Source organism: Cibotium barometz, chromosome 17 (genome assembly GCF_041138505.1).
Source record: "Cibotium barometz isolate CiBa-2024 chromosome 17, ASM4113850v1, whole genome shotgun sequence".
Taxonomy (NCBI): domain Eukaryota; kingdom Viridiplantae; phylum Streptophyta; class Polypodiopsida; order Cyatheales; family Cibotiaceae; genus Cibotium; species Cibotium barometz.
In genome coordinates, this window is record NC_141062.1 from 24,396,306 (window position 1) to 24,423,653 (window position 27,348).

The 27,348-nt window shown below is 44.9% G+C and overlaps 1 protein-coding gene across 6 annotated transcripts in view; it reads right to left on the reverse strand.

Moving 5' to 3' along the window:
* The window catches only part of LOC147629808 (uncharacterized), a 43,934-nt gene extending 24,484 nt beyond the window's left edge, over positions 1–19,450 (reverse strand). For 4 of the 6 annotated variants that reach the window (XM_086811332.1, XM_086811330.1, XM_086811331.1 and 1 more), the window contains exon 1: positions 18,905–19,405. In XM_086811332.1, coding sequence (XP_086667458.1) covers positions 18,905–19,100 — 196 coding nt within the window. In that variant the 5' untranslated portion in view covers positions 19,101–19,405. Of the gene's footprint in view, positions 1–18,904 lie in introns of all 6 variants that reach the window. The other 2 variants (XM_086811329.1, XM_086811333.1) reach the window with 2 other exon arrangements.
* Between the last annotated feature and the right edge of the window lie 7,898 nt (positions 19,451–27,348).

Here is a 27,348-nt window from a genome sequence, read left to right on the forward strand (position 1 = left end):
CTCAACATACACCTCCTCTTGCAGGTCACCATTAAGAAACGCAGATTTTACATCCATTTGATACACGGGCCACCTCTGAGAAGAAGCAAGGACAAGAACGGTCCGAATCGTGGACATCCGTGCTGTCGGTGCAAAGGTATCCTCGTAGTCGATGCCTGGCCGCTGAGCATAACCTGTGTTTGTCCACCGACCCATCTGACGCATATTTGGTCTTAAAGACCCATTTGACACCAATGACTAACCGTTTCGACGGCCTCGGTACCAACTCCCATGTGTTGTTCTTCTCGATGGCATCAAGTTCCACCTGTATCCTGTGAGAGGCTTCCTTGACGGAAGTGGGCTCCTTGTCCCGCATAACACAAGACATCAGAGCATAGTTTACCTGAAGAAGCTCCACTGTATTGCTTTTGTCTCAAACTTTGTGTGATCTTCGAGGGCCGTCCTCTATGGTCCACTCGGAGGGTAACTCCATGACACCCGACTCCCGAAGGGTGTCTAACAACCACCTAGGTACTCGAACAGATCATGGAGCCTCTTGCTGTTGCGGGGGCTCTACTCCAGCTGCGGGCTCAACCTCCTGTGCTGACTGAGGTTGATCAACTGGAGCAATGGTCTGGGAATCATCATCAGACTCTTCTGGATCTCCAAGAAGTAGCGGCTCCTCGACAGTGGAAACTGCAACATGCTCATCAAAGACCACATCCCGGCTGACAACAATCTCGTTCCTGTCTGGATCATACAATCTGTATCCCTTGGAAAGAGAATTATACCCCACAAATATAAGCTTGCGGGATTTGGAGTCAAGCTTCCCCCTCTACTTCTTCGGAATATGCACATACGCATCACTCCCAAAAAGACGGAAGTGCCAGACATCAGGTTTCTTGCCAAAGTATGCCTCAAACGGAGTCATATTAGGTATTGAAGTCATCAGAGATCGGTTGAGGGTATGGATAGCCGTTGCCACAACCTCTCCCCAAAGTGGACGAGGAAGATCACGATGCTCCAGCATGGTCCTCGCCATCTCCACCACAGTCCTGTTTTTGCATTCTACAACTCCATTCTCCGAAGGCGATCCTGTATTGGCCAATTCCCTCTTGATGCCATGATCTGCACAAAATCTGAGAAATACAGTCGAGGAGAATTCACCTCCTTTGTCAGCCCTGAGAGTCTTTACCTGCAATCCAGACTCTTTCTCCACCATCACGTGCCAATCCTTGACCCGTGCAAAAGCTTGGTCCTTCTATGAAAGAAAGTAGACCCACGTGAATCTCGTACAGTCATCAACAAGCAACATAAAATAGAGAGATCCTCCCAATGATGGTGTCTGCTGAGGTCCACACAAGTCAGTGTGTATCAACTCCCATGGTTTCGAAGCCCGCCTGGTAGCCTGCTTCGGAAAGGATTCCCTGTGCTGCTCCCCACATAGCAAGAACTGCAACGTCCTTGCCTACTGCCAACATCTGACAAGCCAACCACCATCTGGTCTCGGAAAGCTCGCCGCAGTGCATCCACATTTAAGTGGCCAAAACGAAAGTGCCACAAATCTCCGACCTAAGAACCTGTCAACGAGGAGAGTGCAGAAAGCTTGTAGATACCATTCTCCACACCGCCTTCCCAAACAACCTGGCCAGTCTCACGGTCCCGTAGAGCAACTGAATGCTCCTCAAATTCCACCCGAAAGCCAGTCTTGCATTCTTCATGAACTGACAGAAGATGAAAACCCAGAGCAAGGACATAAAGAACACAGGAAGCATGCTTGCCCCCCTTGCCGTCGGGAATAATCTCCATCCGGCCCTCACTGTGTATCGGAATAGTGGAGTTGTCGCCAATAAAAATGCGACCTGACTGCCGTTTCAGATCCAAAAAGAAGTCACAGGAAGGAGTCATGTGCCTGGAAGCACCACTGTCAAGAATCCATTCCCGGGTATCCTTTGCAATGAAGCCAACTGCCTCCTCGCTCGAAGATGATGAAGCATCGGAGTCCATCATCTCTAAGTGCACAAATGCAGGAGTCTTTGCAGCGAAGGCTGAAGAATCAACACTCTTCCCAGTCCGCTTAGGACACTTTCTCCAATAGTGGCCTTTCTCGCCACAATCATTGCAGGATGGTTCGGCCTTCAGCTTCTCTCGTTCTGTGTCGGGCTTCTTGAAACCGGCCTCTGATAGAAACCAGAGTGCGGTAGATTAGCAGTCACCCGTCCACTTGTAGTCTAGATATGAAAGCAGAAAAGATTGGGGCTAGAGTGCCTGCCCAAATCTGAAAACAAGGCGACACCTGTTGGCCCCAAAGCTTGGCGCCCCTTGCGGTATTTCTTTATTCAATTCCAAAAATATGAATGGCTGAGTACAACAAAAATCAGCCAAGAGATTACACCTGTATGTCCAATCTGACGGCCCACAATACCTCTTAGCACAGAGGATCTATGCACACAGATCTGTGTCTCAAAATAACACACTGTGCCTCCCTCTGATCAGCCAAGACCACTAAGCAGGGCAGCCATGAGCATACATCTGGCATAACTCAAGTACATGATTCAACATCTCAGCTCATACATACATGTACTGTCCAAACTCTGTCTCAACCCTTGTCAATCTACCATACCCCTCCTCTCACAAGGGGCCAGATAACTCAAATCTGCAACAGACATCAAGCAGTAGAAAGAGAGATAGATGAACAGATGCGGAGCTTACCAAAATCAGCCCGTGAATCAGCACTGGAGGAAGCAACGGTACCAATCCGTACTTGCAGGCACTTGTTTCCACAACCCTGCTTCACACGCATGCACGTACTTGTCTATACCCTCCTCCTTGTGTTCACTTCTATGCTGTCTTTGATTGTACAGTCCTGAAAAACAGCCCCATACCCGTCTGTACTACCTCGGGATACGTGCCAGGAGCTATCTTTGCAATCGCCGCCTGCTGTCTTGATACTGGTCGCCTGCGCCGCCTGCACCTGTACTTGCTGTTGTACAGCAGACACCACCTGTACCTGACTGTACGGACACCTGTCAGCAGTCGTACAGGTGTCTGTACCTGCCGTACAGCCCGTCAGAGCCCACAGCCTCTGTACTTTCTCTGATTGTCTGCGCCGCCTGCACCCAGTGAAGAAACTGCTGCAGATTACAGCAGCCCACTGTACTTGCAGTCGTACAGTGCTGTACGGATTGCACACGTGGGCTGTACGGCTGAATCTGCAGAGGAAAACAACAGCAACACACAGTTCCAGCAGTCGACTCCTTCTTCTCAGCTTTTCCACGCTTCCCAACAAGGCATGAATGCTCCACGACTCTTTTTCCCAAAAAGAAGAGAGAGAGGGAGGAGAGAGAAGCACACACTCCAAAAGTGGAGTGGCCCCCTCTCCATAATAATCCTAGGGCCCCAAACTTTAAAAGTCCCTAGGGGCCACTAAGGCCTAGGGGCAACTTTAATAAAACATTAAGAGTTTAATGTTCTAGTTCCCCCCTTCACACCTAGGGATGTCCACACATCGTTAACTCTGTCCGGGCACCCCCCATGTGAATCATTCAATATTCTGACTCAGCAACCACCATGCCCACACTTGTGCTGTTCCTTTTTCACAGGGCCATGACACTTCTTCTCAGAGGACTTCTCCGGTGAAGCCTTCCCTTTGCCCTCGTTGTTATTCCGGCCTTTCGACCGTTGGCCAGTTAAGGCCTCCGAACCTCCGCTGTGAGGAGGGTTCGTGAAACGTTCCTCCTGGTCCAAGACCATGGGCACAAGCTCCTCCCACGTAATGGTGCTGAGCCTGCCACTCGTAACCAAAGAGGAGTAGAAAGCGGAATACTGAGCAGGCAAGTGGGACAGCAAAGTAATGGCCATGTCTTCGGATGATATCTCCTTCCCAGCCTGGAGGACTTCTTGCTGAAGGGCCTGCAGCTTGTTAATGTGCTCCCGCATTGTCGATGACTTTGCAGGGTTCATAACCCGCATCTGCACTTCCAAGGAGATCCTCTTCATGGGTGATACCCAGTTATAAAGAGAAGCCAAGTGTTGCCATATGCCTTTGGCCAGCGTCATGTGCTTTACGTGATTGATCACTTGTGGTGTGCAATGGAGGAAAATAAATGACCGGACCCTGGCGTTGACACGATCCCACATCTGTGCCTGTGCCTCTCGGTCCTTCTTCATCGACAGTAACTCCCCTTCCTCTGCTTCTCGCCGTGGAACCCCAATGACCATGAAATCAACAAGGTCATATGACTCCAGCAGAGACTCCATCATAACCTTCCAGATGTCGTAATTGTTCCCGTCCAGCATATGCCTCTGGCCAGCGTCATGTGCTTTACGTGATTGATCACTTGTGGTGTGCAATTGAGGAAAATAAATGACCGGACCCTGGCGTTGACACGATCCCACATCTGTGCCTATGTCTCTCGGTCCTTCTTCATCGACAGTAACTCCCCTTCCTCTGCTTCCGGCGTGGAGCCCCGATGACGATGAAATCAGCAAGGTCATATGACTCCAACACAGACTCCATCATAACCTTCCAGATGCCGTAATTGTTCCCGTCCAACTGACGGTCTAATGGAACGTGGGGAGAGTCGGGATCTTCACATGCTTCTCAACCATCTCTAACAAATCTGCCATCGCGGGGATGTAACTGAAAAAGGGTGGGTGGGTGGGAAAAAAAACTCTAAACCTGCAAGTGGCTGTCCAGCACCTTAGCCCGCCTTCCTCTTGCAACTTCTCTTCCCGAACAGTCCAAACAGTCCACCAATCAGCAACGTAACTATCCCCCTCTTGTTTAGAAAACTCCCAAGATCTATCAAGAGCCTAGGGCTCTGATACCATGTCAAAATACGCAGCGGAAATGATAACCAAACTTGAGACCACAAGAGCAAGTAGAGTGCAGAAAATAGACAGCACAAGAAAGACAGAGAGATAGGCGTGTAACTCTTCTCTATACACAAGATCCCGAGGAAAACTGAATGAATACAATGTGGGAATGATGGGGCCTATTTATATGGCCCCATGAGTGCAGTCGGCCAGCGCATAATGTCCCACCAGCCCTTCACGACTGGGCACAGCCAGTCGGCCACCAGCAAAGAAAAACACCACGACCCCTCCTGATCAAGTCGGCCAGCTCCAGGTACACAAGAGTGCAGTCGGCCAGCATCAGAGCCTCCTGCCAGCCTGTGGCATCCACCCACACCATGGAAAAATGGGAAAAAATGGGGAAAAAATACGGGGAGTGAGGAAAAATGATAAAACACCTATACAGGGCGGGCACACCCAAACAGAGGCCCTAGTGTCTGATTAAGACAGGAGATGACTTCTAACAAGTCCTACTGGCCCAGAAAGATGGCAAGAGAGCATTCTATCGCGATGGCCGTGTCATCATCGATGGCAAGGCCACCGATTAGCGCCAAGCGGCCTATGGGACATCGGCTATGGAGGATCCAGATTCATAGATACACATAGTCTCACCAATTGGCCGACCATTTGGTCCATTCCTAGTTTTTGCGTCTCGTTCGCTTGAGGCCAGGCCAGTGTCTCATGTGAAGAGGCCAGTATTTTGCTGACATGGACGGGAGCCAGACTGGTGCCACCCGTGTGTTAGCAGGATGGTGTCGTATGGACGGGAGCCAGACCAGTGCCACCCGTGTATGACCTGGACTGTGCTCGATCCATGGGACTGTCACGCCATGGAAGAGCCAGTATTCGTGCCGTGTTTTACCTATGGGACTGTCACACCATAGGGAAACTCTTGCCTGGAACTGTGTCTTACCTATGGGACTGTCACTCCATAGGAAGACCAGGTTTTTATGTTTTTATGTCGTGCCAGTTTTGTGTCGACAGATATTTTGTACATGTTCCATGAACGGGAGATATGTCCATGTTACTTTTTGCACATGCACACATATTTTGCATGTTTGAAACTGTTTTCGCATGACATGTATTTGTGTGTTTGCCTGCCTGACGTGTTACTTACTGAGCGGGGACGCCTGCCAGTGAGTCGTGAAGTTTGCCCTGTATTCTGACAAGTTTCAGTGCATGTGAACAGGTGGTAAGTATATGGTACATGTTGTTTTAATATTTAAATTCTAACCCCTTTGTTTTATAAGGTTAGGGGTTCACACTTATTTAAAAGTGGGCACCCACTTAGGGGCCAAGGTGGGGAGCCTCACTTTTAAGTGAGTGTGGGGGTGGGCATGGTCACCAACCCCCACTAGTCCCCCTTCATGCAAGCGTGGAGATCTCTAGTTGCAACTCCACCTTAATTTTATTAAAAGAAATCTCTCCCTTCAAGCGTAGAAAGGAATCGCTTCCTTCTGGCGTTGATTTTTCACCAACCTGCGCTTCCTTTCTTGCAAGCGATTGTGGCCCCTGCACTACTGGCTGCAACAGCCTCTGTACCCTCTGTACTGCAGGCTGTACCTTCATGCTGCAGGCTGTGTATCTTCTGTACCCTCTGCTACGACTGAATACTCCTGCTGGTGGCTGCGTTGAAACTTGCAGGGGACTGCTCACACTGCTGCTGGCTGCGCCTACCTCTCCTGCAGGCGGTTATCATCAAGCACTGCTGCAGCTACTCTCCCCAGACGGCTGGCTGCAACTACAGGCGGCTGCCATCTTTTCTACTGTACGGCTGCAGCCAGGCGCCTGTGTACAGCAGCCAGGAGCCTGTGTACAGCAGTCAGGTGCTCTTCCTCCCACAGGCGGCTAAACCCTTTATTTGGCGGCTGTTTACCCATTGGCTACGTTGCCTTGTCTCTTTGCAAGCAAACGTGGGCCATCTTCTCTCCACATTACAGCCAGGCCTCTCCTCCAAGTGGGTTCTCCTTCTTTCACAGCAGGTGGCTGTGGTCTTTTGAGGTGATTCTTGTCTTGGTGGTTCACCACGAGGCAACTGCTTCTTCATCAAGGGTGGTTTCAGCTTCTTCATACTTCGAGTATGGGTTTTCTATCAACCTTCAACAAGTAAGTGAATTTTCAGATTTAAATAAAGTACTTTGTATAAAATCTGCTAAGGGATTCATCCCTCTACGGCCACACCCGTTCGGTGCCGGGTTGTCCAAGCTGTATTGGCGAACCTCGGTCCAAAGGTGCTGAGATCGGGAGAGCCAGGCGTTAGTACGAGAGCGCCTGTTTGTGCGTGGTCTCGGAACACCAGTGAGGCGCTCTCCGCGGAGTCCAGTGAAAGCACAGGACCGTAGAGATTGGACCACACTAGTGGTCGTTCTGCTTCGAGTTTTCTACATCGAAATTCGAGCCTATTTGTTTGGTACTGTTTTCATATGTACATGGACATCATCTGGTTCTCAGAACCCATGGAGCATTGTATTCTTTAAATACTCCCAATAAATATATCATATATTGAGGGGGGGGTCGGCCCGTTCCGGCCCCAGTGCTGGTGTCCATTTTTCCATTTCTGTTCATTTAAATTTCAAAGTTGTTTTAAGTTGTCCATTTCATATTTGTGGTTTTAAAGTTGTGCTATTAAGCGTGTGGGTGTCCAACGGAGTCTTTCCCACTTGACGGGATCGGTTTCATTGAAAGACATCAAATTTGACAGATTTATCACCTGCTTTGAACTCCTTGAGCTTCCTGGCATGAGGCTCATGGTCCTCTCTTTTTCTTTTCCCCTTATCCAACGGGGTAGCCCTGTCTGCATGGGCTCCATGGGCCGTCATAGAAGCTTCATGGGGCACGGTGGCATGTGCTCCACGAACTCGAAGCTCAGATGCATGTGACTTACCTGCATGTGGCATGGTCTCTCCATGAGACAACTCAGAAGGCAAAATTTTTCTGGAAGTAGACCTGTCACCATGAGATACATATCTTGCATGCATGTGACTTTCGTGCCCTCCATGAGCACTGGCATACATATATCTGTCAGGCTTAGTGCCTTGGGGAGAGGATGCATGTCGAGAGGTGACAGTCACCTCTTCCTTTTGCATAAAAGATTTCAGCCTCTGGGATGCGGGATCTCCATGCTTCAAACGAGGTGGATTTCTGAATTTCAACTCTCCGTCATCCCCCTCTTTGATATCACCTTTGCGAAGGAGATAGGCAAGTGCCAACTCCCTTGGTTTCTTGCCCACTTCACGAGCCATTGATTCAAAGGTTACATCAACCATAGCATCAGCCTTCCTGGCTTCAATAGCACTTTGTAGATGGGGATCTTCATGCAAAAACTTTAATTCTTGCTCTTGAGCCTGCAAAAGTTTTCTCATATGTTCCATTTCAGCCCTCATAGCATCACGGTCTTGTTCAAGCATAACTGTCTTCCCTGGAGACAGTTGACCCTTGGATTCACTATCCATAACCCTTTCAAGGGGCTTGTGCCTACCACGCAGGGCATCAGACCCACGAGAAGCACTAGATGGACCCCTCGAATTTGGTACTTCCAAAGGGTTGCCTTGGCTGTCCATTGTGTTTTAAGTTTGCTAAAAGCGGGATGTCCAGTACACAGGTTCGTTTCCCCACTAGAAAGAGGGAAACAACCTGGCTCTGATACCAATGAAACCGATCCCGTCAAGTGGGAAAGACTCCGTTGGACACCCACACGCTTAATAGCACAACTTTAAAACCACAAATATGAAATGGACAACTTAAAACAACTTTGAAATTTAAATGAACAGAAATGGAAAAATGGACACCAGCACTGGGGCCGGAACGGGCCGACCCCCCCCTCAATATATGATATATTTATTGGGAGTATTTAATGAATACAATGCTCCATGGGTTCTGAGAACCAGATGATGTCCATGTACATATGAAAACAGTACCAAACAAATAGGCTCGAATTTCGATGTAGAAAACTCGAAGCAGAACGACCACTAGTGTGGTCCAATCTCTACGGTCCTGTGCTTTCACTGGACTCCACGGAGAGCGCCTCACTGGTGTTCCGAGACCACGCACAAACAGGCGCTCTCGTACTAACGCCTGGCTCTCCCGATCTCAGCACCTTTGGACCGAGGTTCGCCAATACAGCTTGGACAACCCGGCACCGAACGGGTGTGGCCGTAGAGGGATGAATCCCTTAGCAGATTTTATACAAAGTACTTTATTTAAATCTGAAAATTCACTTACTTGTTGAAGGTTGATAGAAAACCCATACTCGAAGTATGAAGAAGCTGAAACCACCCTTGATGAAGAAACAGTTGCCTCGTGGTGAACCACCAAGACAAGAATCACCTCAAAAGACCACAGCCACCTGCTGTGAAAGAAGGAGAACCCACTTGGAGGAGAGGCCTGGCTGTAATGTGGAGAGAAGATGGCCCACGTTTGCTTGCAAAGAGACAAGGCAACGTAGCCAATGGGTAAACAGCCGCCAAATAAAGGGTTTAGCCGCCTGTGGGAGGAAGAGCACCTGACTGCTGTACACAGGCTCCTGGCTGCTGTACACAGGCGCCTGGCTGCAGCCGTACAGTAGAAAAGATGGCAGCCGCCTGTAGTTGCAGCCAGCCGTCTGGGGAGAGTAGCTGCAGCAGTGCTTGATGATAACCGCCTGCAGGAGAGGTAGGCGCAGCCAGCAGCAGTGTGAGCAGTCCCCTGCAAGTTTCAACGCAGCCACCAGCAGGAGTATTCAGTCGTAGCAGAGGGTACAGAAGATACACAGCCTGCAGCAAGAAGGTACAGCCTGCAGTACAGAGGGTACAGAGGCTGTTGCAGCCAGTAGTGCAGGGGCCACAATCGCTTGCAAGAAAGGAAGCGCAGGTTGGTGAAAAATCAACGCCAGAAGGAAGCGATTCCTTTCTACGCTTGAAGGGAGAGATTTCTTTTAATAAAATTAAGGTGGAGTTGCAACTAGAGATCTCCACGCTTGCATGAAGGGGGACTAGTGGGGGTTGGTGACCATGCCCACCCCCACACTCACTTAAAAGTGAGGCTCCCCACCTTGGCCCCTAAGTGGGTGCCCACTTTTAAATAAGTGTGAACCCCTAACCTTATAAAACAAAGGGGTTAGAATTTAAATATTAAAACAACATGTACCATATACTTACCACCTGTTCACATGCACTGAAACTTGTCAGAATACAGGGCAAACTTCACGACTCACTGGCAGGCGTCCCCGCTCAGTAAGTAACACGTCAGGCAGGCAAACACACAAATACATGTCATGCGAAAACAGTTTCAAACATGCAAAATATGTGTGCATGTGCAAAAAGTAACATGGACATATCTCCCGTTCATGGAACATGTACAAAATATCTGTCGACACAAAACTGGCACGACATAAAAACATAAAAACCTGGTCTTCCTATGGAGTGACAGTCCCATAGGTAAGACACAGTTCCAGGCACGAGTTTCCCTATGGTGTGACAGTCCCATAGGTAAAACACGGCACGAATACTGGCTCTTCCATGGCGTGACAGTCCCATGGATCGAGCACAGTCCAGGTCATACACGGGTGGCACTGGTCTGGCTCCCGTCCATACGACACCATCCTGCTAACACACGGGTGGCACCAGTCTGGCTCCCGTCCATGTCAGCAAAATACTGGCCTCTTCACATGAGACACCGGCCTGGCCTCAAGTGAACGAGACGCAAAAACTAGGAATGGACCAAATGGTCGGCAAATTGGTGACACATAGCAGTTTGGAACTGCAATGGAGCACTTTGGACATCCTGGGAGGATGGAGGAGGTCATGGAGGGACGGGACATCATACTACTTACAGAGACGCACTAGAGCCCAGAGAGGGGGCTACCCAAAGTAGAGGGCTATCAGTGGGAGTTTACATACAGGGTGACCACACGGTAGAGCACATCGAGAGGATCTGGAGGTATAGCGGTACTCTTCAAGCGAGAGCTACAAGAGCGCCTACAGGTGGTAGCACGTGACCAGGAGGCTAGATACATGTGGATTAGATTGCAGCTCTCAGCAGACACGGTGTTATACATTGCTCTATGCTACTTCTCTCCTCCTAGAGGATCGAGATATGCCATGACAGCACACAGGATGAGAGTAGAGGCAAGGAGGAGGACACGGGGCCATTGGGAGAGTCACCATATGCAGCCCTTTCAGATGAGATCATACACCACTCCAACCTGGGGGAAGTCCTCCTTATGGGGGACTTCAATGCACGGACACAGAGTCGACAGTGCGACATTTATGATTTCGAGCACCCCGAGGTGATGCACACACTAGAGGTGGAGGACACGGGAGCCTGCAGGGTGTCAGAGGACATGGGGCCGCATAACACCAGATATGGTCATCACGTACTTGAGCTCAGAGCGCGACACCATCTCGTTATTTATAACGGGATGAGACAGTGGTGGCAGGATTCAGGAGCACTGACATGCTTTCCACAATCGAGGGGGGGGGGGGGGGGTAGCACAGTGGACTACATCATGGGGTCCATGGAGACCAAGGTAGGATCAAAACGTACGTACGGATCCAATCCGTACCGTACGGGGATCCGTACGTACAGATCGATCCGTACTCCCTTTTTTTTTGGGGGGGGAGGGGGGGGTTTCGCCTGCGATAAACGTTTTTTTTTTTTTGGGTTTCGCCTGCGATAGCATCTGGACTCTGGAGGCCGTACGGCGTACATCCTCCGGTAAGGGCCAGCCGCCATGCTCTCTCTCCTCTACAGTCGCACTCTCTCTCTCTTCGCTACTGTCTTCGCCGCCGCCTTCCCTTCGCTTCGCCTCCTTCCCGGTGCCTCCCCTGTTCGCCATCTTCTCCGTTCACCGCCCTTAGCCCTCTTTTCTCCACCCATCCTTGCTCAGGCTCCCAAGGCAGCAACATAACTCTCTCTCTCTCTCTCTCTCTCTCTCTCTCTCTCTCTCACAGAGCCTTAGCCCACCATCTGTGGACCGTGCACTGAGCTCTCAGCCTCTCTCTCCTTCAAGTCTCTCTCTCTCTCTCTCTCAGCTGAGCTGCCCACTAAATATTATGCATTGCATGATTGCTGAATCTTGATTGAAATTGTATGGCATTGTGCATTGAATTTGTCAGAGCAATCATGCCGAAGCGAGAGAACCCATACTGGTAGGAGCACACAAACGTCATTCGCATTGTGGCTACTCCAAGGCAGGCAGGTAGTGGCACTCGACAATGGCAGTGCAAGTACTGCAATTTCACCCTCACGAGTACAATTACTCGTGTCATCAAGGCGGAGTTTCCTCGCATTGTGTGGACTCCGTGTGCAGCCCATTGCCTTGATTTGCTTATGGAGGACATAGGCAAGCTGAGTTGGGTGCAACCCACAGTTTCTGATGCCACGAAGATCACTACATTCTTCAGAAAGAAACAGCAGGCATTGGCTATCTTTAGGAGCCACAGCAACCTAGATATGGTGCGGCCATCCAAGACAAGATTTGCCTATATGTATTTGGTGCTACACAGGCTTTTCAAATTGTGAGAGATCCACTATTACAGACAGTTGTGGATCCAAAGTGGAGAGATATGTATCATTCACAGACAGAGCCCACCAAATACATACAGAGACGGATCTTGGATGAGACCCTCTGGACGGATGTGCAAACTCTCTTAGTGGCTTTGCAGCCAGTATTTGTACTTCTGCGAGTCACAGCCATGGAGAGCTCCACTTTGGGCTTGGTGTACCACCTCTTCATGCAGATGAAGAGTCGTATTGCAGCCTGTACGTCCCTGACACAGAATTGGTAAGTAAAATCTTGATTCTTGATGGCCGATTACAGAATCTTGATTCTTGAGTCTTGACTTACTAATTGTTGCACTTCTCTGTTTATTTTACTCTTGCAGCCGAGATGATATATTAGCTATTGTGGATTATCGATGGGGGTATATGAGTCGCCCCATTCATGGGATGGCTGCATTCCTCCATCCTTTCTACAAGACGCCACTTCTCTTTCATGATAGGGAGCTGCTCACCTTACGAGATAGGTACATTAATAGTATGTATGATGTGGAGCAGCAATTGGAGCTTTCTTATGGCCCGATTGACCCGAAGAATTTTTCTTTTGGTCCTTGCTATTCTGAGCCCCCTTACCCTGGGTAGATGACTATTGTTGGGGCTTTGGGGTAGATTGTCCTTGCTTGGGCTTACCTCCGTTCAGCATCAGCTCCTGATTTTGAGCGAGGGTCAGTGCCCGTGCATAAGTCTGAGGCTCAAAATTCCGCACTGAGTACCTAATGGTAGTGTCTAGACCTCGAATAAACTGCTTGAGCTTATCTTCTTCCGATATGCCCAACTGTTGGGCCAGTGTAATGACCTTGTTTGAATAGGTCAAAACAGGGGAACCACCCTGAGTGAGTTTGTAAAACTCATCCTCAAGATTGGTCATGTACTCTGGTGGAAGAAAACGGGCTTTAAGATCAGCCACGAAGGTGTTCAAATGAAAACCGACTTGGCCTGTGATGGGGTCTGTGTGAAGTTGTGACCAATGCTGCCACCAAGTAATAGCTTCCCCAGTGAGTTGGGGGACTGCCACATGGACTTTGTCTTGTGGAGCTGTGATTTTAGCTAATGGAAAATGTGCTTCAAATTGATGAATAAATTAGGTAACTGCAACATGATCACACTTACCATCCTACTTACTAAAATTTGGAGAGGTTCGTATGACGATGGTGGCAGGGGCGGTGGAGGACGAGGAAGGTGCTACCTGATGAGGGAGAGCCGCCAGAATTTGTGCCATTGTTTGTTGATTCTGGATTTGCACAACCTCCCAGTCAAGTCTTTGCTGGAACTCTCGGTCGGCCTCCTCTCTGCAGCGTTGGTCTTCCTCAAATTTGCATGTGGCTTCCCTATCCCTCTGTTCCGCTGCACGTCTCAGTTCTTTTTCTTCATTTGCTTTTCTTTTTGCTTCATTGTCTTTTCTTTGTTGTTCTTCAATACGTCGCACGACCTGTGCCAGATCTGAGATGCCTTCTTTGGGCTTCTCCTTTTCGGCGGCAAGCTACATCATCAGAGAATTTATTTGCTCCATCATCGTTTTCGGGAGCTCTTCTGTGCTTGGCGGAAGTGCTTTTTCTGTTTGAAAGCTTTGTGCCTCCATTCCTTCCTGCTGGCTTTCTTCGTGATGTGATGTTTCTCCCGACATGGTGGAGGCCTAGGTTTCTTTTCCCGACCGAAGTATAACCATCCACAGGATGCTCTCACTTCTTTAGGTAGCCGAGTTGGGTTACCAACCTGATGCTCTCATACCAATGTTACATACACCGAGGTTGATCGTGATAATGCGCAACAGGGCCTTCTTTATACCTTCATGTGGTGAGAATATGTAGCATCAACTTTACAGAATAGGGAGAGAGTACAGAATGTAGAATGTAGAAGACAACACCGGATTGGGTCCCAATACCCACTGAAGGCCCCCCCCCCCCCCCCCCCCCCCCCCCCCCCTACAAGCAAGAGTATTTGCTTATATTATTCTTTGGAGAAATGCTATACAATGTTGAGTACAAATGATATGAATGCCCAACACAAGGACGAGAAGGCCCAAACGTCAGCGCGGTATCCAGCTATCCCGAGGCTCTACTGAAGACTCTCCTTGGCCACTGATGCAAGTCCAGATGACTGAAGGACTGCACATATGCTGGCTGAGATGTAAGCATAGTAGTTAGGGGGTTGTTTGAAACGGGTTTCCTAAAAGTTTCAAACGGGTTTCGTAAAATCAGCCCAAAGTTTCCTACAAGTTTCCTACCTACAGGTTTTTGCATGTACAAAATTTCAAATATATACTGTATAAAATATGTAAAAATAACACTAAATGCATAGAACACATATCAATGTGAAGCCTACGGTCTTTGAACCACGTATAACAAAAACCATCGAATCATCCACATCATCAATGTCAAACGATCATGATTCAAAGACCATGGTCCACTATCCATGATCCAATCATGATTCATCCATCATTCCAGGCCACACAAAAAAAAAAAAAACATACATGACGCTAGATAGGTTAAAACTTATAAGTTTGAAGTGTTCATGTCACATGAATCGTGATGAATCAACAGTCATGGCCCAATGCCCATAAACAATACGAGACTGACCTACGTAGCTCATGCCTGACTGACCCTAGACTAAGGGCTCACAATGGGGTCACGGCGTACGACAAATAATCCTAGAAAAGGTTCTACTTCTGTACAAATGCTACACTGAAGATCATGCCAGTGTGTCACTCTGTACCCCAGTGCAAGGTGCACGTGACACCAGATGTAACACGCGGAAGCTCTAGGGGTCTTCTTTTAGCTCTAAACACTCCTGGAAACATGCTGATGCAAAACGCAGACATGAAGAGAGAGTAGAGAGAGAGAGAGAGATGCTGGAAATTCAGTATATATCATATAGTACAAAAAGGTACTCTTCTACAGCCCTAGGTTGTCTTCATAAAAAGGGTGATAAACACCAAAATCTAGTCCCTACTTGGACCCTAAGGACCCATCCCCATAAAGGAATGAATGAATAAGATGATGAGCCTGCCTATTTATAGGCCTTCAACAGGACTTGGCAAACTGGCCGACTCTGCTGGTCGGCTAGTCAACAGTTCATTAAATACCCAAGGTATTGCCCGACTGGGCCTCTTCATGCGCCTGTAGCCAACAATCTCCTGAAGTGCAGCCGCCGCCTCCTAATCAGGTACAGCCGACTGTCCTCTTTTGTATCTGACAGGACCTCCTTCCACCTATCTCCGAGTCCATACTGCCAAAAGTGCTCTGTGCTCCATCATCCTGGTTCTAATACTCTTTTTCTCGGCTGCCCCTTTTGGATTTAGCCCTGACAATGGCCATGGCATTTATCATGCACATGACATCCCCCTCTGCTAAACTTGATGATGGGATTCCAACCTACTCTTGGATGACTATCATCGTCACAAATCTTTTCCCAAAGTCCCTCTGTCATCCATCCATCCCTGGCAACCCTTTTCTCTGAAAGCCCGGCCCGGTCTCCAAACCACTCTGTCACAGACTAAGATCTATGCATCTGATTCCCTCTAGTCCACAATCCATTCCTGCCCTGACTATGAGCACTGTCTTGGTCTTCATTCCTGAGAAATGAGTCTGGCACTCACATCACCCTTGGAGGATAAACCTCCCTTGGGACCGTTGCCCGAGAACCTATCTGGCTCACAGGACTGCCATCCCCTATGGCTTTGTGGAACACCACCAACAAACCTCCTGGGAGCTCTTCCCGATTCTGTGTTCCTTGCCTTGGGCTTCGTATCCGTGTACTTTCCTGTACCTTGGACCTGTACACCATCATATGGGACTGATTCAGTGTTTAGCTTTGCTGAGCCTGATGCTTTGATACCAATGTAACACGCAGAAGCTCTGGGAGTCTTCTTTCAGCCCTAAACACTCCTGGAAACATGCTGATGCAAAACGCAGACATGAAGAGAGAGTAGAGAGAGAGAGATATGCTGGAAATTCAGTGTATATCGTATAGTACAAAAAGGTACTCTTCTACAGCCCTAGGTTGTCTTCATAAAAAGGGTGATAAACACCAAAATCTAGTCCCTACTTGGACCCTAAGGACCCATCCCCATAAAGGAATGAATGAATAAGATGATGAGTCTTTATGCCTATTTATAGGCCTTCAACAGGACTTGGCAAACGGCCGACTGCTGATCGGCTAGTCAATAGTTCATTAAATACCCAAGGTACTGCCTGACTGGGCCTCTTCATGCGCCTGCAACCGACAGTCTCCTGAAGTGCAGCCGCCGTCTCCTAATCAGGTGCAGCCGACAATCACCTATAGGTGACTGTCCTCTTTTGTATTTGACAGGACCTCCTTCCACCTATCTCCAAGTCCATACTGCCAAAAGTGCTCTGTGCTCCATCATCCTGGTTCTAATACTCTTTTTCTCGGCTGCCCCTTCTAAATTTAGCCCTGACAATGTCCATGGCATTTATCATGCACATGACACCAGAGCACTACACCAACGGGTTTACTGTTGCTTTGTGGATTTCAGCAAAGCATTTGCTGCAGTGCCTCAAGCCATACTCCAGAGACTCCAGGATTTGGGGGTACCATCAAACATGATTTGGGGGGTCATGGCATTATATGAGTCGGTCATAGGGCGGGTGAGATGCCCAGAAGGATTATCAGAGGCGATCTCCAATAGCATGAAGCAAGGATGCCCACTGTCTGCCACTCTCTTTGCCTCTACATCGATGAGATTTCGGCCTTCATTGATACAAGAGGGGGAGGAGCCGTATCACCAGTAGGCATCCTTGGTTCCATACTACTTTATATTGATGACATTGTGCTTATTGCAGATTCTCCAGAGGCATCTTGTTACACGACTTTTGTGCGCAGCAGGATCTCATAGTAAACATTGGGGAAACCAAGGTTTTGGTTTTCAACACATCTCGACTTAGTTTCACCTACATGGGCAGCCTAGTGGAGATTGCATACTCATATGTATACTTGGGAGTCGCTTTTACAAGACCGGTCTTCTCGATAAGCCATGCTACAAAGGCTAGACTGATGCGAGGGTAAGCTTCTCTTCCTCTCATGGAGAGACAGTGCTTCCAGGCCCACTTCCAGGAGCCGAAGACCAAGATGTGGCTATTTGACACCTTGGTCACTCCAGCATTGATGTATGGAGCACCCTTTTGGGCACCTGATCTTACAGCGGCCAAATGGCCGAGGATAGAGAGACCTCATGTCATGATGCTCTCCCATATGATACGCAGCAAACCATCGGTTCCACATGATATTATCCTGGCAAAGTTTGCTGCAGCACCCATGGTAGTAGAGGCACTCTTCCAAACAGTCACATACATTCGCAAGATCAATGCCATGCCCCCCTGGAGACTCCCGAGGCTCGCCCTACAGTCCTCCCAGCAGTTAGCAGCAAGATGGGCACGAGCCATGGTATAGCCGAGTATGCACCTAGTTCACGAGGCAGGGACTCGGGATGGATGACCTCCCCCCACTCCATTCATCAAGCTCTCTCAAGATGACAAGAACCAGGTGATCAGATATGATTTATTGGGACTATACATACAGGATACCTGGATCACAACACATGAGCCACTCTCACACAAACGGCAGTTCTGCATGGATACTTTCATTAGGCTTACAGAGGACAAGGCACTACAACAAGCCCAATGCCCCAACTCCCTGGACCTTGCCAACAACACAGGCTTCAGCCCAGCTTGAGGAGATCTTGGAGAGGCACAAAGCCACCTTCCCACACCCGGCGGATCTACAGAGCCTTCTACAAGCTAACCCCATGCTCGATATCCTTGACGGCCGCTCCATAGGTTGTATGATGATGATGATCCCACTTTGTATCATATGGCTCGGATTTGACATTCTCAGCTCATAGCTCTAGTCTTTGTTTTCTTTTGTACCATGATGAGATTACATGGACACTATTGTATCACTTTTGCTCTCATAGACTTTTGAAGACGTTTAATATAACTTTCTTTCTTTCTACCCTTCAAAGAGTTAATTGCTTCTTCTCTCTAACAAAAAAGCCCGAACTAAAATATTATTTTTTTTAATTCAGTTATTGCTCCTCTCCTTTCACTTTCTTTGGATTGATGAGGCCTTGATCAAGCACAAGAAATGTGAAGAGAGGGTCTTAGAAAAACATGAGAGAGAAGAGAAGAAGAAACCCTAACTTAATCACACCCTAATCGCATAATTAGAAACCATAATATCAATCTCTTGCTAAGAACCAACCCTATGGGGACTCTGATACCAACTTAAATTACTGAACTACGGTGGCTCATAGTAAGTAGTTAATGCCATGATTAAGATTACTAATCAAGGATTAAGAGATAAAAAAGACTTATGCCAAATGAAGAAACGTTCTTTGACTGATGTCAAGGATCAGTTGTATAGTGAAGAAAATTACAGGAAGAAATTGATGCTAAGCAGAGTGTGAGTATGCTGGGTTAGATGCGGAGTGATACAAAATAGCAGTAGTACTTGTGTGAGTGCCATAAATTGTCCTGAGAAATATGCTCAAAAGAGCGTAGGAAAAATCCCTAACCTTGGCTCAGAAGCCTCTGCACAGTCTCGTTGGGGTCCATGTTGCACTCCTTGAGCATGGCGTAGATCTCATCGTCGCTATTCTTGACGATCTCCTTGAGGTCCTGCAGGACCCTGCGCGCATTGGCGGGGATAGAGGAGGAGGATAAAGACGAGGAGGAGGAGGAGGAGCCTCCGGACCTGGCGACAGCACTCATGTTACTGTTGCTCAGAAGAAACTGGAGAAGAAAGCCTAATCCACTGAAGCAGAACCCGGAAACCCTAATGTGCCTTGAAAATCCTGATCGGCGATGCAAAAACAGAAACCCTGCAGCAGAAAGAGTTGCAAAACCCTAGCGCGCAGATGGCGCAGGCCGTGAATATATACGGGGCAGAAATTTTGATAACAAAACATGCTCCCACCTGAGAAAAAAAAAAAGTAATGACAGGAAAGAGGGGATTAGCATAGGTATGATGAGAGTGGACAGCGGACACTACCCATGACAGTGTTCTTCTCACCTGAGACAGTGAGACACCTCGTTCTTCAATCAATTGCATGGATTAATGTAATTTTGAACACACACTTTAATTAGATTTTAACTAAAATTAGAAGAAAAAAAATTTAAAGTTGGCATTAGAGAAGAGACGGGCTTAGTACCCATGGGACCCCCCTTATCCCACAAATCAGGGGCAAGGCACATCAATCGGGGCAGCCAGCAGGGTTTGAACCCATAACCTAGGTTTTGACAACAAAACACCTTAGCAACTGAGCTATCGCCCGATAACTAGAAAATTTTGAAAAATGAAATCCCTTCTCCCATCAATTTGAGAAGGTTTTGTTTTGTTTCTTGAGCATGTCCTAGGCTCTTGTTTTTCCCACTAACATCTGACATTGCACTTGTTTTCAAAGATGTCTATTTTCAGGTGTAAATCTAGGTTAGTCTTTTTAATTCCATATACTGGTCTTGCATATGGTGCCAAAATTTTGTTTGCACATTAATTAATTAGTTGTAGTATTAAAACCTTATTTAGGAGTAGGTTGAATAGAAATGAAAGAGGAACCTTAGATATTAGACTTTAGGGTGAATTTTTATTTTTATTTTTAAAAATCGAGTATTCTCTGGAGTGTTCGGAGTACCGACTCCGAAGAGTTTAAAAGGGAGTTGCACCTCGTATGCAAGCTGGGGCAAAGCCCCCTGCGCGAGCGAGAGAGAGGAGAGAGAGAGTCGACGTCGAGAGTGAGAGAGAGGACGTGCTAATCGGCTGGGTGGACGATGATAGCGAGAGAGAGAGAGAGAGAGAGAGAGGACGTTAGAACCAATATTTTTTAAAACCTTAGAACCTTAGAACCTTAGAACCTTAGAACCAATATTTTTTAAAACCTTAGAACCTTAATTAATTAATCGAGCTCTCTCTTTTGGGTAGTTTTTTGGGTCGGCCAAATCATCAAGGTTTTTTATGATTGGATGGCTCTCTCTTTTTGTCCATATGTGATGATTTTTTTTGTTTGTGAAATGTATTGATTATATATAAATGGTTTACCATCTTAGATGCAAGTTGATAGGGGAGGCTACTACATCAAGGAGTAGTCGTTGGGGACAGTGTACTTTTTAAATTATTTATTTATTTTTAGCATATTTTTGAATAAATATTAAATTGTAATATAGTGGATGGATTAATCTACAAGTTGAGGGTATGGGAAGAGTAGCCATTGGGGAACAATGTATTCTTTTTATTATTTATTTTTTAGCATATTTTTGAATAAATTTAATTGAATGGATGGATTTAGCTACAAGTTGAGAGTATGAGAGGCTATTAAATTATAATGTTGTGGATGAATTTAGCTACTAGTTGAGAGTATGGGAGGCTATAATAAATTGTAATATCGTGGATGGATTTAGCTACAAGTTGAGAGTATGTAGTTAGTTTTATTTATTAACATGCTTATTATAGTCATGTGAAGATTGAGCTAAGCCAAAGATTTCTTTCATATTTATCTTCTCATAAATTGAACTATAGTAATAATTACTTATAAATTGAACTATAGTAATAATTGGGCGCTTGTTCTAGTCGTTAAAGGGGGTGGCTTGTAACCTACAGGTACTAGGTTCGATCCCCGGCTAGACACCCAATTGTTCCCTTGCCCTCACTTTGTAGAGGATATGAGGGGTCCTCATGGCCCTTCTAGTAGTTTGCCAAATTTTTAAAAAATAATTACTTATAAATGAGAGCCGCCATTCTTATCATTATGATTCTATTTATCTAATTTCATTGTTTTTTTTTAGTTTTGAAATTTTAATTGTTAATGTTTATATATAAGTGTTCTATGAGAGTGGGTTTTGGATTCCAAATATAGATTACTCTTCTAGTTATCAAGATATTTAGAAGATTTTATCATAATTTCTCTACATCTTCTTCCTTAACTACTCGTTTATATCATTCTAGTATATGTGAAGAATGACTTCCTCTCTCATCTTCCTTTGGGTGATTTTAGCAAGCGTTTCTCTCGTATACCAGTTTATATTCTTAGACTTATTATATACACAAAAAATGCTTCTAACCAATTTATATTCTTAGACTAATTATATACAAAAAACTATTTGAAACCCTTGGCAACCAATCTTGCCTTTCAGAGATCCATCTAAATTATGCTTGACCTTATACACCCACTTACGTCTCATTGCCTTCTTATCCTTACACAAAGGCATTGGTTCTATTGGAGGAAAACAAGCCAATAATAAATTACAAAGAAACAATCAACAAAGCATAGAATAAAATTTGAATATAATACAAGATTGGGTCCAATTTGCCTCCACACACTAGTGAGCTCACACTTCCTCTTGGTGTATTTAGTAACTTGTGGGACTCAAAATAGTTTCCACTTTTACAAATATGTTGACTTTAACAAAAATAGTTTGCTTTATTAGACTTGCAAACCAGACTACTCAAAAATAGGTGTAAACCTTAAACCATATAAATGTGTACATCTCTTATAAAATCAAACATGCATAAGGGAGCTTTCACATGTCCCAATAAATATATACATTGACATAAATATGGATGCCACTACCAAAATGGAATACTAGCGCACGCTGTCACAAAATCAATTGTATGATGACAATGGACACTACTCATGTGACCGACAGTGTGTTCCAAAAATTATTTTTGCCCAGCCTAGCCTTAAATCAATTACATGATCGACAATGTGTTCCAAAAGTTATTTTTGCATAACCTTAAAACAATTGCATTTTCTCCATAGTTTAATTAGAGTGCATTCCGAAAATTATTTTTGCTTAGCCTTAAATCAATTACATGGATTAATATAATTTTGAACAAGCATTTTCTCTATACTTTAATTAGATTATAACTAAAATTGGAAAATTTTGAAAAATGAAATCCCTTCTCCCATCAATTTGAGAAGGCTTTGATTTTTTCTTGAGCGGGTCCTAGGCTCTTATTTTTCCCCAATCCTTGTCTCAAGCCTTAGGCAAAATTGAGAATTTCTGGCTAATATTTGACACTTTAAAGTTGTCTATTTTTAGGTGTAAATCTAGGTTAGTCTTTTCAATTCCATATATTGGTCTTGCCATATGGAGAATTAAGCAAGAAGCGTAGTTTTTTGGGTCAGCCAAATCATCAACGTTTTTTATGCTTGGATGGCTCTCTCTTTTTGCACGAATTATTTTGTTTATAAAATGTATTGATAACATATTAATGGTTTACCATCAATATGTGAAATGTATTGATTACCTATTAATGGTTTACCATCTTAGATGCAAGTTGATAGAGGAGCCTACTAAATGAAGGAGTAGTCGTTGTTGGGAAGAACAATGTATTTTCTTAATTATTTATTTATTTTTTACATATTTTGAATAAATATGAAATTGTAATATAGTGCATGGATTAAGCTACAAGTTGAGATTATGGGACTACTATATCAAGGAGTGGTCATTAGGGAATAGTGTACTCTTTTTATTATTTATTTATTTATACATTTTTAAATAAATTTAAATGTCGGATGGATTTAGCTACAAGTTGAGAGTATGAGAGGCCTATTAAATTGTAATGTCATGGATTTAGCTACAAGTTGAGAGTATGAGAGGCCTATTAAATTGTAATGTCATGGATTGATTTAGCCATAAGATGTTGAGAGTACGAGAGGCTATTAAATTGTAATGTCATGGATGGATTTAGCTACAAGTTGAGAGTATGTAGTTAGTTTTATTTATTAACATGCTTATTATAGTCTTGTGAAGATTGAGCTAAGCCAAAGATTTCTTTCATATTTGTCTTCTCATAAATTGAACTATAGTAATAATCACTTATATTAAGAGCAAATGTAGCCCCTTTCATTATCATTATGATTCAATTTATCTAATTCCATTGTTTTTTTTTTGAAATTTTGATTGTTAATGTTTATATGTTAGTGTTCTATATGAGTGGGTTTTGGGTTCCAAATATAGATTACTCTTCTAGTTATCTAGATATTTAGAAGATTTTGTCATTATTTCTCTACATCTTCTTCCTTAACTACTCATTTATATCATTCTAATGGATAAGAGTCTTGGTTCTTAGCAAGTTATAGTCATTATAGTGAATAAGAGAATTGGTTATTAGCAAGTTATTTATATGTGAAGGATGACTTCCTCTCATCTCCCTTTGAGTGATTTTAGTAAGCATTTCTCTCTTATACCAGTTCATATTCTTAGACTAATTGTATACAAAAAACTGTTTCTAGTTTTCTATCAAGAGGAGACGCAAGTTTTTGTAGTTCTTCTCTTGAGTGTGGAAATAATTTGATACATTAAGTAATAAAAATTTATGAATTTGATTCATGATATGGAGGTGGCTTAGCTTACATAAATACTATTTATTTTCACTAATATATGTTCTTTTGCTAGTTTATTTGATTAACTATAGATAGCAAGCATGCCTTTAAAAAAATCGACGATGTTAACATATTAGATAGTATGTTAACATATTAGATAGTAAAGGTATAATAGTTTGTGCTTTTTTATTTCTAATGTTTCTTAGTTGTTGTGTTAATTTAATTTTTTCCATCTAGTGGAAGAGAAACCATATGTTGCTCCTCTTGTCCAAGGTCTTTTTATTCTTTTGAGTGCATTGAATCCCTCACCTCCTTTAGCTCTAGCAAGAGAGTGCTTTATAGTGGGTGCATGGAAAGCTCACATAAGGAGAAAAGATCCTTTATTTCTAGTGTTCCTCAACAAGTTGCAAACAAGATTCGTGGCCTTATAGTGGGTGTGTGGCCCTCACATTGAGAAGAATGTAGGGGAGAGGGTGAGCTTGCGCTCCTCTCTACAACCATAACTTAAAGATAAGAGTGCACACATTATAAGGGAAAGTACTCTCCTACTATAACATACAAAGGTTGGTCCATAGCGTGAAACCGACTACATGAGATAGTGCTATAACTATGCCATAACTCTAGTAAACTAAAATGGCTATCACACAACATGTAAATCACTGGTGGCATATTACCCATAATTTCAGCAATCGTGCTAGTGGAATAAGTGCGAAGCTATCATCCTAGCGTGTCAGCCATATATTGCACTAGTTAAGCTCAATTTCTCAATATTCTCCCTCAAGCTCAACTCCATACCTTGCACTCCAAGTAAGCTCCTAAACCTGTGGAGCGTCTTTATACCTAATTCCTTTGTGAAGATGTCAACTGCATAATTCTATGTGCTGCCAGATACCAAATCCATGTCACCTACTAAAACCTTCTCCCTCGCAAAGTGATCATGCGCCTCTTTGTGCTTCTTCATAGCATGATAAACTTGGTTACTACCAATTGTATGCTGCTCGTGTTGTCATAATAAATGACAACATCCCTATCCATGGGGTCACCCACATTAGATTCTACAACCAAGCTATCTCACATGCTACCACACATAAGCACCCATGTACTCTCTATACAACAAAGTTATCCAACTAATAGTAGTACTCCCAAAAGAAAACATAAATCCATAGATATCATAAAGCAACCATTGGTTGTTTCTTTTTGTTCAATTAATATTAGCACTCCCAAAAGAAAACATAAATCCGTTAGTAGATATCTCTTATTTGACCAGCCCAATCTACATCTGTATATCCATGTACATGTACCTATACTCCAGCCTTATAGAAAATTTCATAGTGTATTGTGGACTTTATATATCAAGCATCCTCGTAGCCGTATCCAAGTGTGGCTTCCTCGGGGGGGGCAACATGAACTGACGAGAAACTGACTCACCAATCCAACATGAACTGACGAGAAACTGACTCACCAATCCAACATCATACCTCAAATATGGCATAGGGATAGTCATGTAGATTAAAGTCCCTATAATATGCATGTACATAGTAGGGTTCTCTAAAAGATTACTTGTATCTATAGCCAATTTTGTGTTCTACTCCAGTGGCACTAAGATTGGCTTATAACATGTCATCCCCCATACTTGGACAACATATCTAAAGCATACTACCTCTGTAATAGCCAAATCCCATCATGTGATCTAATCATCTCTATACCCAAGAAGTATCGTAGCTCACCCAAATCTTTTATCTCAAACTTCTTCTTGAGGAGCATCTTCACCTCTCATGAATGTTAACATCACTATCCCATGTGACAATCAAGTCATCAAACTACTAGGACAATGCTCATGTTAGTCTTTTTCTCATATAGTAAAAATCAATGTAGATATATGAAATCCAATAAATGATAAGATATACTTTTATCTTGTCTGACCATGATGTTCCAAGCCAAACAAGGCTTTATGCAACCTATAGAAAAAATTGTGAAAGTTTAGATCACCGATGAATTCAGCCACATGAATGCAAGAGACTACCCTTGGTATAAAGCACAGAGGAAAGGGATTCGACTATTTGGAAAAGCTTTGTGTTCTGCTCCAATGGCACTGAAATAAGCTTATAACTTATCATACCATACTTGGACAACATGTCCAAGTCATACTACCTCTGTAACAACAAAATGCCATGTTAACCTATGACGGACAATGAGACGTAATATGTTTTACGTCATGTAATTAGTTTAACTATTCTGAGTCATGGGCCGGGCTTGTCGGCACCATATGCAAAGGATAAAGGGATTGGGTGATCGCCGATGAGAGACGCACCTTAAATATCAATAGGATAAGGGTTAGGATCGGCCGGCCATGTATGGGCGCCCATGTGTGAATGGCCAAGTCACCTATAAGAGTCAAATGTAACCCTAAAACCCTCATTCTCATGTGTTGAATACAAGAGTGCTCTTGCCTTATCTCCTTGGTTTCCTTCTCCTGCTTGTGAGAGAGAGAGAGAGAGAGTGAGTGAGAGAGCGATGATCGAGCACTGTGTAGCGGCACGGCGGCGGCGAGGCGGTAGAGCGACGACGGCGGCTCCTCCTTCACTGCTGCTACGACACGAGAATCCTTCACGGCGGCGGTTAGAGCGGTGAGTGACACACCCTTGCATTCTGTTTGAGCTTGCTTTCCTGGTTGTATGCTTGCAGCCATTCGTGGCTCGCATACGGTGTTCCAGCTACGACTTGTGCGGCAAAAGCGCACATTTTTGGCGCCGCTGCCGGGGAGATGCCTTGCACCAAGCTCCAATTTGCAGCTCAGTCTGCTGCGTGAAGTGAAATTTACACTATAGGAAAGGCGTCTGTGTGTTTGTTGTTGAGGGGTTTCTGTGTTTTGCAATCTATTTCAGCAATTTGTCTTCTGCATTTCTGTTTCTGTTGTTATTTTTCCGCTCCGCGTGTGGGCGCACGTTCTGCTATCTGGTTTTCTGCGTGCGAGGAGGGATTTCTGAATCCCCAGACCTGCGCTGTGTGTGAACTGTGCCGCAGCAAAGTCTGAACCCTAGAAAGAAACCGTAGAAAACTTAGCCCAAACAAAAAAAAGGAAAAATTAATTTTGAAAAAAAAATAATAAAAATAAAAAATTAATTTTTTTTAAAAAAGAAAAAAACCAAACGTGTGAAGAGGAAAGATTTTTTATTTGGAGAAAAAATTTTTGAAAAGAAAAACCCCCAATTGACCCCGACCCCGGTTTCGATCTTTTGATATATATATATAGGAGAGTGAGCTTCCATAGCTTTCTTTCAAGCGAGAGCTTATGGGAAGTTGTGCCCTATATGTAGCCCACTTCCGAAGGAGTAAAGTGAGCATGTGGGATAAAGCCTTCACTCTTTTTTCCACAAGCAAATAGGCTTTCGCCCCTTCCCCCATAGGGAAACGGACTGTTTTGAGGACCACAGGAGCTCCGGATAGGCAAACACGGTGCTGTAAAGCACGCTAGGACACCCTTTAAATGATACGCTCATTTCGAGCTATCACACGCCCTAGTCCAGGTTCGACCATAAGTAAGGGGATAAAAAACGAGTTAAAAACAATATAAAAACGAGTAAAAACGGGGTGCGAAACACCTAAGAAACCACTTGTGTGGGCTTCAAAGGTAGTCA